General features: G+C 38.7%; 2 protein-coding genes and 1 long non-coding RNA gene across 3 annotated transcripts; 2 read left to right on the top strand and 1 right to left on the bottom strand.

The window, feature by feature from the left end:
* Positions 1–845: 845 nt before the first annotated feature.
* Positions 846–2,433, bottom strand: LOC119083731 (lipopolysaccharide-induced tumor necrosis factor-alpha factor homolog). The gene is made up of 3 exons (XM_037193529.1): positions 2,058–2,433; positions 1,329–1,443; positions 846–1,158 (listed from the first exon to the last, which is right to left on the bottom strand). Exons 1-3 carry the CDS (start codon positions 2,299–2,301, stop codon positions 1,041–1,043), a joined length of 477 nt encoding a protein of 158 aa, XP_037049424.1. The 5' UTR covers positions 2,302–2,433; the 3' UTR covers positions 846–1,040.
* A 4,140-nt stretch (positions 2,434–6,573) lies between these two features.
* Positions 6,574–11,391, top strand: LOC119083738. Its single transcript, XR_005088917.1, has 3 exons — positions 6,574–6,586; positions 10,417–10,424; positions 11,240–11,391. It is a non-coding gene; the product is annotated as an uncharacterized LOC119083738 (long non-coding RNA).
* Positions 7,865–9,979, top strand: LOC119083660 (insulin-like growth factor-binding protein complex acid labile subunit). The gene is made up of 3 exons (XM_037193440.1): positions 7,865–9,261; positions 9,329–9,695; positions 9,764–9,979. Exons 1-3 carry the CDS (start codon positions 7,944–7,946, stop codon positions 9,882–9,884), a joined length of 1,806 nt encoding a protein of 601 aa, XP_037049335.1. The 5' UTR covers positions 7,865–7,943; the 3' UTR covers positions 9,885–9,979.
* Positions 11,392–17,578: the final 6,187 nt, after the last annotated feature.

The raw sequence follows: 17,578 nt of genomic DNA, 5'->3' as shown, positions 1-17,578 counted from the left end.
CACACTGTCCTGACATGTTTTCGTCCCTGCGTCGTGAATAGGTGGCGTTTTGTTTACGCTCTCTCTGATGACAGTTCGGATGAGAAATAGTTATTTCTTCAATGATGAAAGAAAATTCGGAAATTGCATTTCTAGGGTGTCACAACAAAGGCTTCAGAAGTTTCAGGGGAGGGTAGAAAATGACTATTTTATCGCCTGTGTTGTGGAAATGTTTATTTTCTCACCTCTTGTTTTTCCATGTTTTTCTTTTCTCTTTGCAACTGTCACTTAAGTGGTGAATGATGTGATTGTTTCGTGGATAACCACGGTTACTCACGTAAGGATGAAAAATTGTGTGTTCAGCTCGGGGACTTACTGTGAAGAAATATCTGACCTACATAAAGAGCTTTGAACAGAACCACGCATTGACAACATTAGCGACATTTTTCTGATCGGTTGCATCGTGATTTCTATTGCGCCCTTCAATTCTATGTGCTGTGTTTTAGCTTCAGGAAAATTGTCGATTTCATACTCTCCAGCAGTGGGTCATCTTCTAAATTCCATTAGAATCTCACGTTCCACATAAGGTAGCGTTCATAAATGACGTCGGCTTTTTTTCAGTGCTGTCAGCACACTTAAATTCAAGTGGTATGCATTTTTGGAAGGTCAATGTATGGTCCTCCATTTATGGGATGCGTTTGTAGTAGTCAGCCATGAATTTGACTTTTAAAAAATGCATACCACTCGTCGAGTTATTGATGATCTAAATGTGCTGACAGCACTGAAAAAACCAGACGTCATTTATGGACACTCCATTTATCCACAAAATGCAAACAACGAAATATGGTTATTGTCTAGTCCGATGTATAGGTAAATTCTCATAAATTTATTGATAAAATAGGGTTGGAATAACATTTCATTAACATTTTTCTTACAATATCCACCTAACTAACCACCTAAGGCATCGCTTTTAACACAAAAATATTGATTTTAATTCACAAAATTTCAATTCAGCGTGGAACAGTAGTTAACTCACTGCATTTTATTGAAAGCAGAAACCTTTAATATCTAACTCCAGCTCGGTAAGCACCCAGATATGCAGCGCAATTAGGACAATAATGAACTGAACTCTGGCATGATTCCATACAATATGGCAGACAAACGCATGGTAGCCAGCACCTTCAAGAATAACGAAATTGTGTCCGCAAAATCCATAACATAATCAACACACTGCAAGCATAAGTGCCACAATTTGTATGGTACGGTACATACACTATCCAGTTTCAGTGCTCTATTTAGAGTGTAACACTTATGCCCGAAGTGCGTTGCTACAATTAAACATTACTTACAGAAAACACAATACTCCTGCGATTATATGCGTTGCAACATTTGGTTCCGATTTCACTTTTGTTACAATGTTGGAATGACATGAAGGGCATGTTGTATTGACTGGATGTCTAGCAACTGTAGAAAAGAAGAAATATTTCTTAAAGGGTGATTGGGGTCAGATTTTAGAATTCATTAGGAGCATTGATGGAGCGTTATAAAGTAGGTGGCGCTGATTTCATATTTTGGTCGGAGTTGCAGTAAGACTTAGGATGGATTTGCTTCAACTGCACTCGCACAAGCAACACTGCTCCGTATTTAATACGATTTTATCCCTTAGCCGTGCGTTTGTGTACCTATTTTACCAGTATAAAGACGTTCAGTGTTGGAAAGAATCGACCATCCGAAACATAGCTGAAGCAAATTTGTGTCTGAATTTCACTGACGTCGACTGTCGTAATGTCTGCTGCAGAGTTTTTGCAGTTCATTGTGAACTTCACCATAGTTTGACAGAAGCCGACGACTCACATAAATGCATGGGTATAGCACGAGCACGTCTCAAATATGCAAACGACGATTTTCTTTTATATATATATAACTGACATACCTACGACGACATACGTAACCGCACAGTTCTTTTGTTTCAAAGTCCAAATTTGACAGTAAAGAGCACAAAAGAAGGAAATGCGATAACGCACTCGTCGCTCTGTTTAAATAAAAATTTCTTAAATTGTTAGGAACACAAAACTAACGTGGAATTTGAAGCACAACGACATGCTGTACTTGCTGTTGAATTGGAACCGATTGTGGTTGTCGTTGTAGTTGTTGTATGTGTGGTTGTTGTTGTTGTAATGACGGATCTACAACCGAATACTGAGGTGGTGGAGCTTGAAATTCGGTGGGTGCACTGGCTATATATTGCGTTGGATATAGTGCTGGTGTATCGGAATATTGGGGTATTGATGGTTGATGCTTTTGTTCGTAGCTATGAGCCATATTTTCGCTAGTTACTCCGCACAATTGTTATGGAACACAAAAAGAAAATCGAGAAGCCGTGCAAATTACTTTGACTGTTTGCTGTGACACCGAAGACTGATGTATAGGCATGCGCAAATGAGTATACATTCCACGAAATATACTGCAACTATTTGTTGATTCATTCACTATGCGCATGACAAACAGAAACGTAACTTTCTTATGCCTGATATGAAGCGCCATATATACGCAGCGATGTGTTTTGTTATGATGTCATAGATGTTAGAGTGTTATGGCACCTAAAGTGTTGAATATGCATGCACAGTAGTATGCATTATAATGTAAAGCAGTTAGTGCCTCTGTTGAGTTACTGGTATTATGTTACAAAATGTTTTTCCCGCCATTAATAGCTATATTCAGCCACTTTCGACTGCAATTTTAAAATGACGGAGAAATGTTGAAAAATCACAAAATTTTAAGCACCAACGCACTGCAAGAATGAGTGATCGTAGTGACAGCTGTCAAATGAAGTACTATTTTGAATGAAAAATTGTTCAGTTTGAGTACTCTATTTGGAGGTGACGCAGGTAACGGGACATAATTATACACGATCATTATCGACTCGGATGATAATATCCGATAATATCGTCTTGGAGACAAAATGTTGCCTGGAAAGCGATAATATCGTCTTCCAGACAATAATATCGACCAAAAAACGATAATATTTGTTAACTGGAAGTTTTCGTCATCTGAACAATATTATCATCCTGGACGTTGTCATAACATTTGATAGCATTTTTGAGTAAAAACACCCAGAGATATGCTTTGGAAAACTAGTGAAAAACAATCAAAACAAAACAAAACAAAAACACTTTTCCGGTAACTTGACTCCGAACTTCTTTCACTGTTCTGAAGCACTTCCCATTAAGTAGCGACAATGTAATTACGCTAGTAAGCTAGGTGGGCACGTAAAAAATAGGTCAACAACGTAAAAGTCAACAAAAAATTGAATGTTGGGTCCCAAAACAGTCAGCGCATATGTCTGTTTCCCCCTGGTTTCCGACGGGAAACAGGCGAACACGCCAACTGTTTTGAAACCCAACACAATTTTTTTTAAAAAGACAAAACTAATTTTGAGAATATCGGATTTAAGCATACAACAGTAGCTATTGGCGCAAAAGCAAGAAAAACTGTATATTTTCCTACTTTTCCTGTTTTCCCGCACCTTCCTGGTCTATAATTGAAGTTTTTCGTAATGGATGATAATATTGCCCAGAATTCGATAATATCGACCGGAAGATAATAATTCCCGTTACTCGATGGAGAAATTTTAGAGCGACCAGTATGTTATGTCACACAATAAAAATCTGGGACACAGTTAGCAACAACCGCTTACGGAAGATTGTACTTCCAAAGATCAACGACTTCAAATGTTGATGTGTAATAAATTTGTAAGAGATCTGTCAACAGCAGAGATGAAGATGTGTTGCATGTCCTTTGGTGTCTGATAAAACTATCGTTTAAAGAGATAATAACAACTTGAATGGAAAATTGTTCTCCCGTTTGAAGGATAAAATACCGAAACTACACCGATCGAACGTTGTATTCGATATACCATGCGTCTGTGATGTTAAATATGTGGGTGAGACTAAAAATAGAGACTTTCGAAGAGCGACTCACTCAGCACCTTATGAGACCATACTTTTGATAGTAAAAGCGAGAGCTTTTGCTGCGGCAGACAGGCTGATGCAAAATGAGCTATATGGACCTCAAACTTCCTTTCCGGTCACGGGATGATTGCGAGCCTGATATCAGACCCAATCTTCAGTATGCCAAGGGATCGGATGAAGGCTGAGCTCAATTTCGTCATGAACTTCAAGGTTGCCTTCCCGGGAAGGCGAGAATGGCTAGATAGCTGGCCAAATTGGCTCCCAGAGGGCAAACTTGTGAGGTTTACTGATGGATCAAAGACCAATGAGAGCTCAGGAGCTGGAATTTATGCTCCAGTGACTGAAGAAGGCACCTGGTATAGTCTGGGAAAGCTAGCTAGTGCGTTTCAGGCAGAAACTTTTGCTGCGCTGTTAGGAGTCATCGAATGACTCCCGAAGGGCTTCAGCGGCCTAGAGTTGTACGTCTGTTCGGACAGTGAGTCTATGATTAAGGCGCTGGTGTCGCCTGTCATTACCTCCAAACTGGTTAAGAAGTGTAAAGATTACCTTAACGAAGTGGGTCTGAGAAACCAGATAACACTAGTATGGGTACCAGGACATTCTGGAGTGGAAGGTAATGAGAGAGCTGATGAAATGGCGAGACGTGGCTCTTTAACGCCTGCGTGCGGACCTGACCCAATAATCCCAATACCGCAATCGCTCTGCATCAGAGCGTTAAGGGACTGGGTCATGGAAAAGCACATAGAGAGCTGGATTGAGTACGTCGGGGGAATGCACACGAAGTGCTTTCTTCCGAAACCGGGCGAGAAGTGGTTCAAGGAATTCAAGTCTGAACCCTTCTAACTTAGGTGTTTCGCTACAGCAGGACACGAAAGAGCTATGGCTGTAATCAAGTTTGATTTTAAGAACGTTTTCAATATGCTATTTAGAAATTGCTTTTGTCTGAAGTAGAAGAGATTTGTCCGGAGATGTCTCCAATGATAAGACAAGCTTATAGTCGTTATTCGAATTTGATCTACGACGAGGAGATCTTTCTGTCGAGTAGAGGCGTGCAGCAAGGCGATCCTTTAGGTCCACCTGCTTTTTGCATAGGGATAATGAAGATGACTCATTCTTTAGTTTCGAAGTTAAATGGTTGGTATCTCGATGACGGAACAATAGGTGACGAGTTAGAGGCCCTCCTGTCAGATATTAGAATTAGAGTTTTGTGAGTATTCAGGAATGGAATTGAACACCGAGAAGAGTGAGGTGTTTTTTGTGGATGCGTCAGTAGAAGAGGAGGATGAAATGTATAGGGAAATATCGGGTCTTTTACCAGGCATTCGTAAAGTTGATAAAAAATTTTTCGACTTGCTTGGAGCTCCTATTTTCGAAAAAGGTGTCCATGGTATGTTTTCGACTAAAGTTGAAAGCGTCGAGCTGTTATCGAAGCGTTTACAGCTTTTGGACGTTCATCCTGCTTTGTGTATTTTTAAGAGTTCTCTTTCAGCTCCTAGGTTCAATTATCTCTTGCGTACTTGTTAGTCATTCTTGGTACCCGAGGTATGAGACAGAATAGATGAGATGTTTCGTGCTACGCTTGAGATTATTACGAGCACGAAACTTGGAGTGGTTAACTGGAAGCAGGCATCTCTTCCTCTTTCGTTCGGGGGTCTTGGGATTGGGAAATCCTCGGAGTTGGCCTATCCGGCGTATTTGTCGTCTGTCCACCAGTCTTCGAAGTTGTCAAATGAGATCCTCAGCAAGTGTTGAACGGTGACGTTTTGTCGGTTTTACAAAGTCTTCCTTCTGAATACTCTTTGTTGGGCGAAAAATCTAAAAGTATTTAAAAGAAGTGGAACTTGATAGGCGTGCGAAAGGTTTTTGACGAGTTATTGGCTTCTAGTTCTCCAGTGGACCGTGATAGGTTACTTACATCATCAACGAAAGAGTCTTCAAAGTGGTTGCAAGTTATACCTTCAAGTAATCTGGGGCTACTTTTAGACAATAACGCGGCAAGAATAGCCGTGGCACTTAGGTTGAGTTGCAAGGTATGCGAAGAACACCGTTGTGTTTGTGGAAAGCTAGTAGACGAATACGGTCGTCATGGGTTGTGTTGTAAGAATAGTAAAGGATGGATTCCGGGGCACGATGATATTAACAACATCTTCTCGCATGCTTTTTCGTCAGCCGGTGTCCCTAATGTTTTGCAACCACCAGGGATTTCGAGAGACGATGGGAAAAGGCCAGACGGAATGACGTCAATTCCGTGGAGTAGAGGAAAGTCACTGATATGGGACATGACAGTTCGAGATACTTTAGCTCAGTCTTATTTGTCTATTTCTTCGACTAAGGCTGGAGCTGTCGCTGATCAAGCGGAGCGTAGGAAGCATAATCATTATATCGGTCTGAAAGAGAACCACTTGTTTAAACCAATAGCGTTCGAAAGTCTGGGTAGCTGTGGCCCCGAAACGGAAGCGTTTCTCGTGAGTTTAGGAAAGATGATGAAGAAGGCTTCCGGAGAGCAGAAGTCTTTAGATTACTTGCTTCAGAAGATTTCTGTATCGATACAGAGGGGGAATGCGGGTTGTATATTAGGAACTTTTTGAAAAAGAGTCGATGATTTTTATTTACTCTAGTTTTAATTTTTAATTTTTGTTTTTTTCATACTATTGACATACTAATGTTTATTTTTTCTTTTTCGTGTCTTTCGGGAATTAATTCGAGCACGCGATATGAAAATTTAACGAAGAAGTTTTTTCAATTCTTGTTTCTTTAGTTTTTAGTTTTTTCTTTTGTTTATTCCCTTGACTGTAAGTCAGGGGTTTTACGAAAACAAGTACACCGTGCATAACACGTTCACTATGATTAAAAATGTATGGGAATGTGATGAAAAATCGTTAAATGTTAAAATTTTGTGCCCTTTGTTAACACGATAACTGGAGCAAAGTTCAACCGATTTTCAAAAACTTTTTTTTATTCGACGAAGTAGTGAAATCCTCAGGTCAAGTTCGAACATGGGTGGTATCGGTTCAACCATCTGGGAGTAGTTCTCGAAGAAGCCTTTTCTGCTTTTTGTTAACACGATAACTGGAGTAATTCTCAACCGATTTAAAAACAAAATGTTTGGTGGAGAATGGAATCAATTCCTGAGGTTAGGTTCTAAGATAGATTATGTTGGTCTAACGAACAAGCTGATGTTGCTAACAGAATTTTTGTATCTATTTCAATAGTATTTTTGTTGTTATATGACTTCGCCTGGTAAACAAAACCGAATAAATAGAATAAAAATTAACGAGTGTAACGAGTTTAAATGTTATTGAAAACATACGTCATTTTTTACCGGGGTATTTTATATACATAGTTTCGAAGATTTTCAGTGAAACTAAACAGAATTAAATCGTCAATGAGAGATTTATTAGACCGTTCTAGTAGTTCTTCTTCTAAATGCGTTTTTGTGGCAATCAACATACAAAATTACATTTCATTGAAATAAATCAATAAATCATTGTCAATAAAAATACTATTGAGAAGCTCAGACAAACAGTCAAGGGATCTGACCCGCCCAACAGGTGGGGCCTAGTTTTAATTATTTAAATGAAATGAATTGTAATGAAACTTAATTGTAATATTTAGACATATTTTATCGGAGTTTTAGTGCGGGAGAGGACACTTTCTCTGAGAATAAAAAAATGTTGTGTAAAAAAGAAACTTCTACCTTTCACAAATCCGCTTTTACAAACCGACTATTCTATCGGTATCTTCTTATCTCAGATATGAGAAATACGGAACCATCGCAGAATCTCAGCTTCGCACAAATCGAATTGATTTTTTTTCAATATCACAAAATTTCGAGATGTTACACAACAAATCACATAATTTCCAATGACAAAGATTGGCTTAATCTTATCGACTGGTTATTTCAATCTGAGTTCATTCTCAGTATTTTAACTGGGCACACAACGTTTTCTGCTCAGTCTTCGTTAGTTTGTTCGTGTGTTTTAAGCTGGAAAGATGCAAATTATTCTCCTACTTTCGGCACTGTTAACCGTAGCTGTTGCACAACAGCCCGTCGGTTTAACTTGCCAATATTTCTTCTCGTTCGAGACGTATCGTTGCGAGCTAACAATCAACAATCCCAATGGCTTGGACGATTTCACCGAAATTGGTGGAATTCATTTGGAAGGATTCTCAGACGCTGACGTCACATACATCTACAGAACAGCTGGCTTCAGTCCGAACATACCCAGAATTATATGCGACGAATTCCCAAATCTTTCTCGGGTCATGTTCTACAATACAGGCCTGACAGAGATTACCGATAGCTCGTTTGCTGGTTGTTCGCAGATCACTGAACTGGATTTGGTTTTGAACGGAATCAGTTCGATCACACCGAATGCTTTCGCTACTCTTACTGACCTGAGCTTCGTCTATTTGGAAGCGAACAATCTACAAACATTGCCAGAAGCTTTGTTCACCAACCAAGACGATTTGATTTTGCTCGATTTGAATTACAATCCACTGGATACCATTCCAGCCAATCTGTTCCGACCACTCGTCAATCTACAAACTTTATTCCTGGGCTACGCTAATTTGGAAGCCGTCAACAATCAATGGTTCACATCGAATACACGCTTGGACTATTTATACTTAGCCGGTAATCGAATTGAGTTGGCAGCAGACACCTTCGCTGGCCTGGGACAATTGACCTATCTGAATTTGGCACGCAATTTTCTCACTGATATTCCTGAAGGCACATTTGCACCGCTGGCAAATCTCGAATTTTTGTACTTGTACGGCAATAGCTTTACTGAACTCGAAGAAAACTTCTTCCCGGACTTAGGACATTTGGAGTACCTGGACATCAGTGACAATCCAACAACAACCATTTTAGACGGAGCTTTCCAAGGATTACACAGTCTCACATCTCTGTCGCTATCCAACTGTCGCATACGTTCACTTAGTCCAAGATCTTTTGATGGCTTGGACAGTTTAGTTAGCTTGACGTTGAATTTCAACGACATTGAGGAACTTCCACCGGGTGTATTCGAACCAGTTCCGAACCTCGCCTACGTCGGTTTGTGGAACAATCGGGTTAAGACTTTGCGTAGAAGCATCTTCGGAAGTTTGGAAAACCTCGAAACGGTCGACTTGGATGGCAACATTGTGAATGCACTTGATCGGGCTATCATCGATGACGCTGTCAGCCTAAACACCCTGTACTTCAACGGAAATTTGTGCGCCAACAATTATTTCGGAAATTTCCTCATCAGCAGAAATCAATACTTGGTGTTGTTGCAGAGATGTTTCGACAATATGAGATTCATCGTCGGTAAAACATTGCCACGGTCAGTAGGAACGTGGCAACCGAAATTAATCAAATTTTTTCCCGCTCCCAGACACAACAACCGAAGCCAATGGTATCTATTCGTTCTTCGACGGACCACAACCGGGTATCGTTGTCCGTGTCAACACCGACAGCGAAGTTCAAATTGCACTGACGCCATTCAATTTCGAATGGAGTCCAATGATTGAGATTTTCATCGGTTCCGCAAACAACACACGATCGGTGATTCGAATCAATCAAGACACCGATGTCGTCACCGTTCCAACACCCAATATTGTCCAACTGGATCGATGGAACGATTTCAGAGTCACATGGGCTAATCAAGTGGTTCTAGTCTACCAAGGAAATGATCCGTTCCCCTTCATGGGCTTTACAATGCGAGACTTCTTCCCGGTTAACTTCTACGGGCTACGAGCGGTGTAAGTGTGAACGATGAACAAGAAACGATTTCGTCGGGATTGTTATAAATTGAACCGTGTTCTTACAGTGATACAACGGCTATGTGGAGTGTACAGCCAGTCGATGGTCCACCACAAGGTCCACCGGGCGGAGGTCCACCAGGAGGTCCTGGAGAATCACCAATTCAGCCAATTGATCCACGAATGTAAACATCAAACAACCTACACGTGTAACAAAATATTCCGTGTTAGAGCTTCTGTAGGCTCTTGAGTTGTGGAAGTAAATAAAATTAGAAAATTAGAAACAGTCATCATATTCGCTCGTGTCCACGTTATCATGTTGAAAGAAGTGAATTGGTTTTTCGCGCAGCAATCAAAGTGTAAATGCGTCAATACTGATAAGATGAAAATCATTTTAGCTTTCAATATTTCGATCGAATCCTTTTCCGAGATTACCGGTGGAGTATAAATGGGCATGCCATTATCAACAGTGTTGTTCGTCAAGTGCTGGGTTTTTCTTTTACTTGAGAGGTGACGCACATCTCGGACCAAATTTTATGGGACTAAATGGAAAAGTGTATTCCCTTCGGTCTGAGGCAATGAATTTTGAATTTGTTTCCCAGTCAGCTTCAATTTTTAGAAGAGTTTTTCAATTTTACTGCACTTCATGCAGTGTTTGACATCATGCTCCCGGCGAAAGGACATCCTAAGATATCTTTCTCAATAAAGAAGTCATCCAAAGATTATACAGTGTGTCCGGACGGTAAGGTTTTACGATCAAAATCATCGTGAAACGTTTCGTTTCTTTCGTCAAATTTTAGTCAAATTGTTTGAACTATTGAAAGGCCCAATGCTAACACATTTTTATCCCCCATTTCACTTAAAATCGACAAATTGTGTTACCATCTTTGATACAAGAGCCTATCCGGAACGAGTAGTCTGTCAAAAAAAAAGTAATAATTTGTGAATCTTCTCTCATGAGGGTCATACGAATGCACAAGACAAGCGCTAGAAGAATGCTACGATGCTACAGATAACATTTAATACAACCGCTGTAGAAGAATCCGTAGGAACGAGTATGTCGAGAGCGGGTGAAAATTTTAAACGATAGGCAATGGTCCCCAGAAACATAATCGGTCGGGTGTTTTTCTCGATTTTGCGTCAGACCCGAGTTATCGGCTTCCCCCCCTCCAAATCCGTGTTTTTGCGCATGTTTTACCTTCTCAATTGTAAAATACGAACAATAAAAATATGGTTTCTTCGGGAAAAGTTCAGAGAATTAAATTCTGAACAAAAGTCTCCTTTATGGTCACTTGTAGAAAATACAGGGTGGTCCGAAAATACTATCGAAATGTGAAAAATGACAAAATATAAGGGAATTTTTACTTCATTTTTATGCGTATATGAACGTACTTCATAAAAATTATTATGAATTTACACTGAAATAGAGTATAAACAAGGTCAATCAACTTTAATTTGCACAGGGTGGTCCTAAAACTTTCGATTTACATGCAAATTTTTCGATAAAAATATTTTTTTAGTTAATTTTTCAGTTTTTTTCAGAGTTCTGGGAATTATAAGAAGTAACATTCACAATCCAATCGACGCTATTCATTCCATATGCATTACCAACGTTACGACATTTACGTATGTATATGTATTATAACGTGTAAATCGCATGTGGAGTGAATAACGTCGATTGGATCATAATTGTTGACAATGTAACTTCTTATAATTCTTTCACAGTACTTCGTTTCTTACGAAACATAAGGTTGTTAAAGATTGAGTTCTCTATCGCTGATAACGAATTTAATTGAAATAAAAAATTTGTAAGCAAAATTATGCATCACAATCCCTTTGTGAATGCTGATTAAAACGTAATATTTTTTCTCGCTATGACATTCACAGTAAATGCAACACCTGATTCCTGAAGATTTAGATTAACATTCGAAAAATAAAATAAATAAAACGATATTATCGTCCAAAATCGATTTTATCATTTTTTTTTAACGATAATATCGTCCAGAAAACGGTAATATCGTCCAGAAAACGATAATATCGTCCTGACAATATTTTAAAATTTATCATTTTAGACGATATTATCGTCCTGGGTGAAAAATTTACGAATGATATTATCGTTTTTTGAACGATAATATCGTCCTTGATGAAAATATCTGCTGGGAAAATATCATTTTCTGCACGACTTTATCGTTTATTTGGACGATATTATCGTCCAAGTCGATATTATCGTCCAGAACCTTTTTTGAGTGAAAATCATTCTGGTTCTTATGGAAAGATTATTTTTCCGAGCCATTCTTAAAAGGAAAATCACTCTGGTTCTGATGAAAAGCTTATTTTTCCGAACCATCCTGAACAAAATTGGTGTACTTGGTCCAGGACAATATTATCACCCATTATTGAACGATAATATCGTCCTGGGCGATATTATCGTTCAAGAGAACGATAATGTCGTCCAGGCCGATAATATCGTTTTCTTTAACGATAATATCGCCCAGGACGATATTATCGTACAGAAAACGGAAATATCCATGAAATTTCTTAGAACGATAATATCGTCCAGAAAAGGATATTGTCGTTTTTTGAACGATACTATCGTCTAAAAAATGGCATTACCGTTCCTGACGATATTGACGGTGGAGAAATGTCCCGCCACCTAAAATGGTTAAGATTCTTGGATTGAATTTTATTGGCGTTGTTACCTTCAACCCTTGTTGGTGGATCGTTTCCCAGTGGTACAAGGACACTGCATTTACGTCAATATCTGTACTGATCAAAGGGAACTGCAATATTAAATTTTGATTTTCTATAAAACTCGAACTATAGTAAACAATAATTTACTAGTTCGTATCCTGCCTTGACTGCATGGTAGATAGTCTGAGTTCCGGATGTTCGATAATCTTTTTCGAACCATTTAAAGACAAATTCTGCTTAGATATGGTGATGATTCTTTTCCAAAAATAGAATTACAAATTAGTTTGTTCAGCAGAAAGTGTATAAATAGCAGAAAAATATATTTTTATCGAAAAATTTGCATGTAAATCGAAAGTTTTAGGACCACCCTGTGCAAATTAAAGTTGATTGACCTTGTTTATACTCTATTTCAGTGTAAATTCATAATAATTTTTATGAAGTACTTTCATATACGCATAAAAATGAAGTAAAAATTCCCTTATATTTTGTCATTTTTCACATTTCGATAGTATTTTCGGACCACCCTGTATTTTCTACAAAGTGACCATAAAGGAGACTTTTGTTCAGAATTTAATTCTCTGAACTTTTCCCGAAGAAACCATATTTTTATTGTTCGTGATTTACAATTGAGAAGGTAAAACATGCGCAAAAACACGGATTTGGAGGGGGGGAAGCCGATAACTCGGGTCTGACGCAAAATCGAGAAAAACACCCGACCGATTATGTTTCTGGGGACCATTGCCTATCGTTTAAAATTTTCACCCGCTCTCGACATACTCGTTCCTACGGATTCTTCTACAGCGGTTGTATTATAAAGTATTGTGACAATTTCAATTTGGGTGTAGCTGTGGCCTGAGTATTGGGTTCGCGAAGCTCTCTGTCTATAACAATTTTCATCTTTGTGCAGCAGAAATTATCTCTTTTTCACTTTCTGCCTTCAGAATTGAATTCTTCTGACCGTAGCCCTCGAGTCTCAAAATTGGAGGAGAGATGCAAACGACTCGACGGATTTAATTTTTCAGCTTTTTCTATCAAACAAACTTACACAAAAAGATTTATTTGATTTTTACATAACAGGAAATTGTTCAGGATTCGCAGTTCAGGATTCGACTGAGTTGTTGATTTTTCGTTTTATTTTTATACAAGTTATTACTTACAACTCCGCCATCAATAATGATACAAATCCAATTACAAGTTCAACATCACCCAACATTCGTATTGATAAATAACAGTCGGAGACGTTGAAACACTGTACGATTTTCGTTTCAGCTGGTCCACTCATTCAAACGAACTGCTCCTTACGGTTTTATCACTACTACACAAAGTACATTAACAGGATCAGATGGGCGCACGACGCACATTTTCTAAGGTCAAACTCGTATTTTCTTACTTTCGTTTGGATGAGTGGACCAGCTGAAAAACAGCTGAACCAAAAAGCATTGCCTATTTCAAAGGCCGTGGCTGCTGTTTTTGTTGTAGAAAGCAAAAAACTTTCGCAAAAATTGTAAATTTTTCAATCGTGTTCTTCATGTTGAACCTTTTTGAGTATTTTTAAACTGAAGCAAGGTCCACAGACTCTCAGATGGAAACTCAAATATTGACACAATCAACTAGTTTAGTGGTGAAGAATGCGCTCCCATTTAAAATTGACGATTAATTACGATTTAGGGGCGAGGCGTTGATCAATCGAATTTGTTCCACCTTTGACAATCATTATCAGCCATGACATCGCTTAAATATTAATTTTTTAATTTTTAGTGCAACACCAGTTTGGCTTCTATATGTGATGTAAACTGACTGATTGACTGATTGACTGACATTGAACTTAGCTTCGTTAGTGTCATAGTGGCACACTGTACCATGCTGTGAAAATATGGCATAGATTTCAAACAGCAACGTTATGTGTAGGCATGACAGGACACTGTAGACTAGGAGTCACTCATAGTCTACATTGCCCTGTAATGCCTACACATTATCTGCGACCCAATATTGCAGCAAGACATTTGTAGCAAAGAGCTTCGGTGTGAGTGTTGAGAGTGTCAATATAATGTTAAAAGAGAATGTCAAAAAGAGTGTTCACCTATCGAGCTCAGTTAAATTAACTGGTTTGTTCCTAGTTAACTGGACTTTTACATACAAATTTTGACGTATCACCCATCGAAACCAGTTGAGCAACTGGTCATTTTTCTCTTTAGACCCGTACGAAGTACTGGGGTCTTATAGGTTTACGCATACGTTTGTAACAAGTCGAATTGGACTCCCTGAGTAAGGGGAAACCTATTGTGGTTGTCTAGAGATGCCAAATCCGCGAAAAAAAAATGTCCGTCTGTCCGTCTGTCTGTCTGCACGATAACTTGAGTAAAACGCATCCGATTTTGAAAATTCTTTTTTTTCCCGTTTGGTAATGTCAAAAGACAGGCTAAGTTCGAAGATGAGTGATTTTGGATCGACCCCTCCCGAGCTGTGGCCCAATAAGTGCTTTACGGTTTTTCGAAGATATCTCCGGACATTTAAACGTTAAACTTGTAACTGATACGTCAAATAAAAGGTATTTACAATACCGATCGACAAAAAAAAAGTTTATGGAAATCGGATGACCGACTCGTGAGTTAGACCCCTTGGTGTGGAACAGGCACAGGGCGGCAAGCAGCTTGTAGGTCGGCCACATTTGAACATATTTCGTCTGTTTTAGCTTTATTAGATAGGTATTGACCGTACCAATCAGGGAAAAAAAAAATTATGAAATTATGTTCTCCGGAGCGTGAGCTAGGTCTCTTGGAGTGAGCTCTTATCTGGCTACTCGGAAGTACAGTGAACGTGGGGTATTTTGACAATATCTCGAGTAAATTTTAACCGAATTTCATGAATTTTTTTTTGTTTGAAAGGTATTAACGAATGTAAAGCGTCGGTACTATTTCCGGTCTCCTAACAAAATGGCTGCCGGCGGCCATATTGGATTTTAGTAAAATAGAAATATCTTGGGAAAAATGATACTTAGAGAGTTTCTGTTAACATGGAAATAATTTGTTATGTGTGTGGGGTTTCAGGGATTCCATATACGGACATCTATATATACCTATATACAGCTATATTGAGCTATATACAGGCATATAGAGCTATATAATAGCATATATTCATCTGTGAAATGTTTATTTATAGGAAAATATAGGTAAATATAGCGGTATATAGCTGTTTAAATAGGAATTTATGAAAGTTGACTTCGTACGGGGCTGTCTATATTGCCTCCGGCAATTTAATTGTATATGATAACAAGGCAAAGAGTGGATAATGTAAGTGATTTTAAAGGGAGAATAGTTTTTCAGCAGAGAAGAAAATGAAGTAAGAGAAATGAAGAGTTTCACATTAAAGGCTTTTGATACGAATAGGTGTTTCGTACGGGTCGGCGTTAGCTATGTTTTTTTTAAACGCCCAGTTCATGCCAAGACTTATCGGCCTAGCCCAAACTAAACTAATTGCCCATTAATTTGAGAATTAGCTTATCGTTTCTACTTTAAATTCAACTATTTTTGTCATTTTCGTCCTCGTATTTCTTTCGGTTAAACTTTCTCACTCCTAATTCCGAATGGTTCAGATGATATAATGCACCCTAAAAACATGTAGGCGTCATCATCTCTAATCTACGCCTAAGGAAGCGATTTATCAAGCATTCGTTAAGTCTAGCGAATGTTAACCGATTTGTTCGGAATTTATCAGAAATAAAATTGAGGCCTAAAATGTTGCGAGATGCTCTAGGTCGAAGCAGGACCAGAATTTCTGTTCCTTAATTGTTCGTTAGTGAACTCCTAGCGGGGATCAAGATTTTCAAAATGTCGAAATAAGAGACTAAAATCGGTAAATGACAACGGTAAGCTATTGGAACGTCGACCACTCCATACAAATAACCGTCGACTCTTAGTAGTATCGTTCTCATTTACGGAAATGTCAGTAAAACTTTTCTACCTCTACCTTTCATTGCTTTCATCCCACAAATAAAACGGTGCTTGCAAGGACAAATCGTCATGCCTGTTAGAGACTCGCCTGGTAGAAAGTTTATCGTCCTCAGACATCCTTGGGCACAATTACATAAATCTTCGATGAAATTTCAACTCACAAAAACTCCTAATTTTGGTGCTTTATAAATCGGTCCGGTTATCCTCGGTTTTTGAACGATAAAAAACGAAGTCACCGTCTCTGAATTTACTAGTTATTCGTTGTGGTTTTCTGCTACTTTCAAATGCTACTAAAATGATTAGAAATAACATTTTTCATGCTAGCGACGCGAAAATCCTTCTTTTGTCCACTACGAAGCGTTGAGAAAATGGCGTGTTTTGTTTTCGATCTGAGAAACGCCATTTTAGATGACAAAATAATCATTTTACTCACCTAAAATGGCTGAATACCAAAACACGCTTTTTATTTTAGTTGCTCCAAAGTGGACAAAAAACGTTGTGTTCACCTCGGGGAGAAATGGCTTTGCTCTAGCCGCAATAGTTCGCTCTTGGTGAGATTTCCTATTTTCTCTCCTTAAGAGTGAATTTGCCAAAACTTCGAACAGTCGGGATTGAAGCCGACGGCGATCCAATCGAGCTATGGCTCAAATGAATCGTCGTTCAATTCTGAGAATATCGTGGAACAATTTTTTTTCCGAAATTTTTTTTTTGGGCTGTCATGGCCCTTAGAAAATTGTTCTCCGAAGTGGTCGCGAAAATCGTTTTTTATCAATTACTTCAACATGCGAGATGTGAATAATGAGTACGTTTATAAAGGTCGATGAGCTGAATATTATTGACCAACAAACGCCGAAGTTCGACCCCCCCAGCCGCCACAACGAGTGAGAAACCTCAAAAAAACCAAAATTTTTGAAGGGCTCTGGGCGGTTGGGAAAGTTAGTAGCAGGAAGCTCTAACCCGGAGTTTTGTAGCTTACTTCTCGCCTTATCCATTGACACCCCACTTGACCGTGTGTCAATAATATTCAGCTCATCGACCTGCATAAACTTACACAATTTGACATTATTCACATTCTGCATGTTTGAGCTATTGCTAAAAAACGATTTTCGCGACCACTTCGGAGAAAATTTCTCTAAGGACCATGACAGCCCAACAAAAATTTTTCGGTACAAAAGTTGTTTCACGAAATTGTCAGAATTGAACGACGATTCATTTGTGTTGGAATTACGGTTTCATTCCACT

This window comes from Bradysia coprophila, unplaced genomic scaffold (assembly GCF_014529535.1).
Source record: "Bradysia coprophila strain Holo2 unplaced genomic scaffold, BU_Bcop_v1 contig_70, whole genome shotgun sequence".
NCBI classification, from domain to species: domain Eukaryota; kingdom Metazoa; phylum Arthropoda; class Insecta; order Diptera; family Sciaridae; genus Bradysia; species Bradysia coprophila.
Note: the sequence above shows the minus strand (reverse complement) of the source record. Positions and strands in the feature narration are given on the sequence as shown.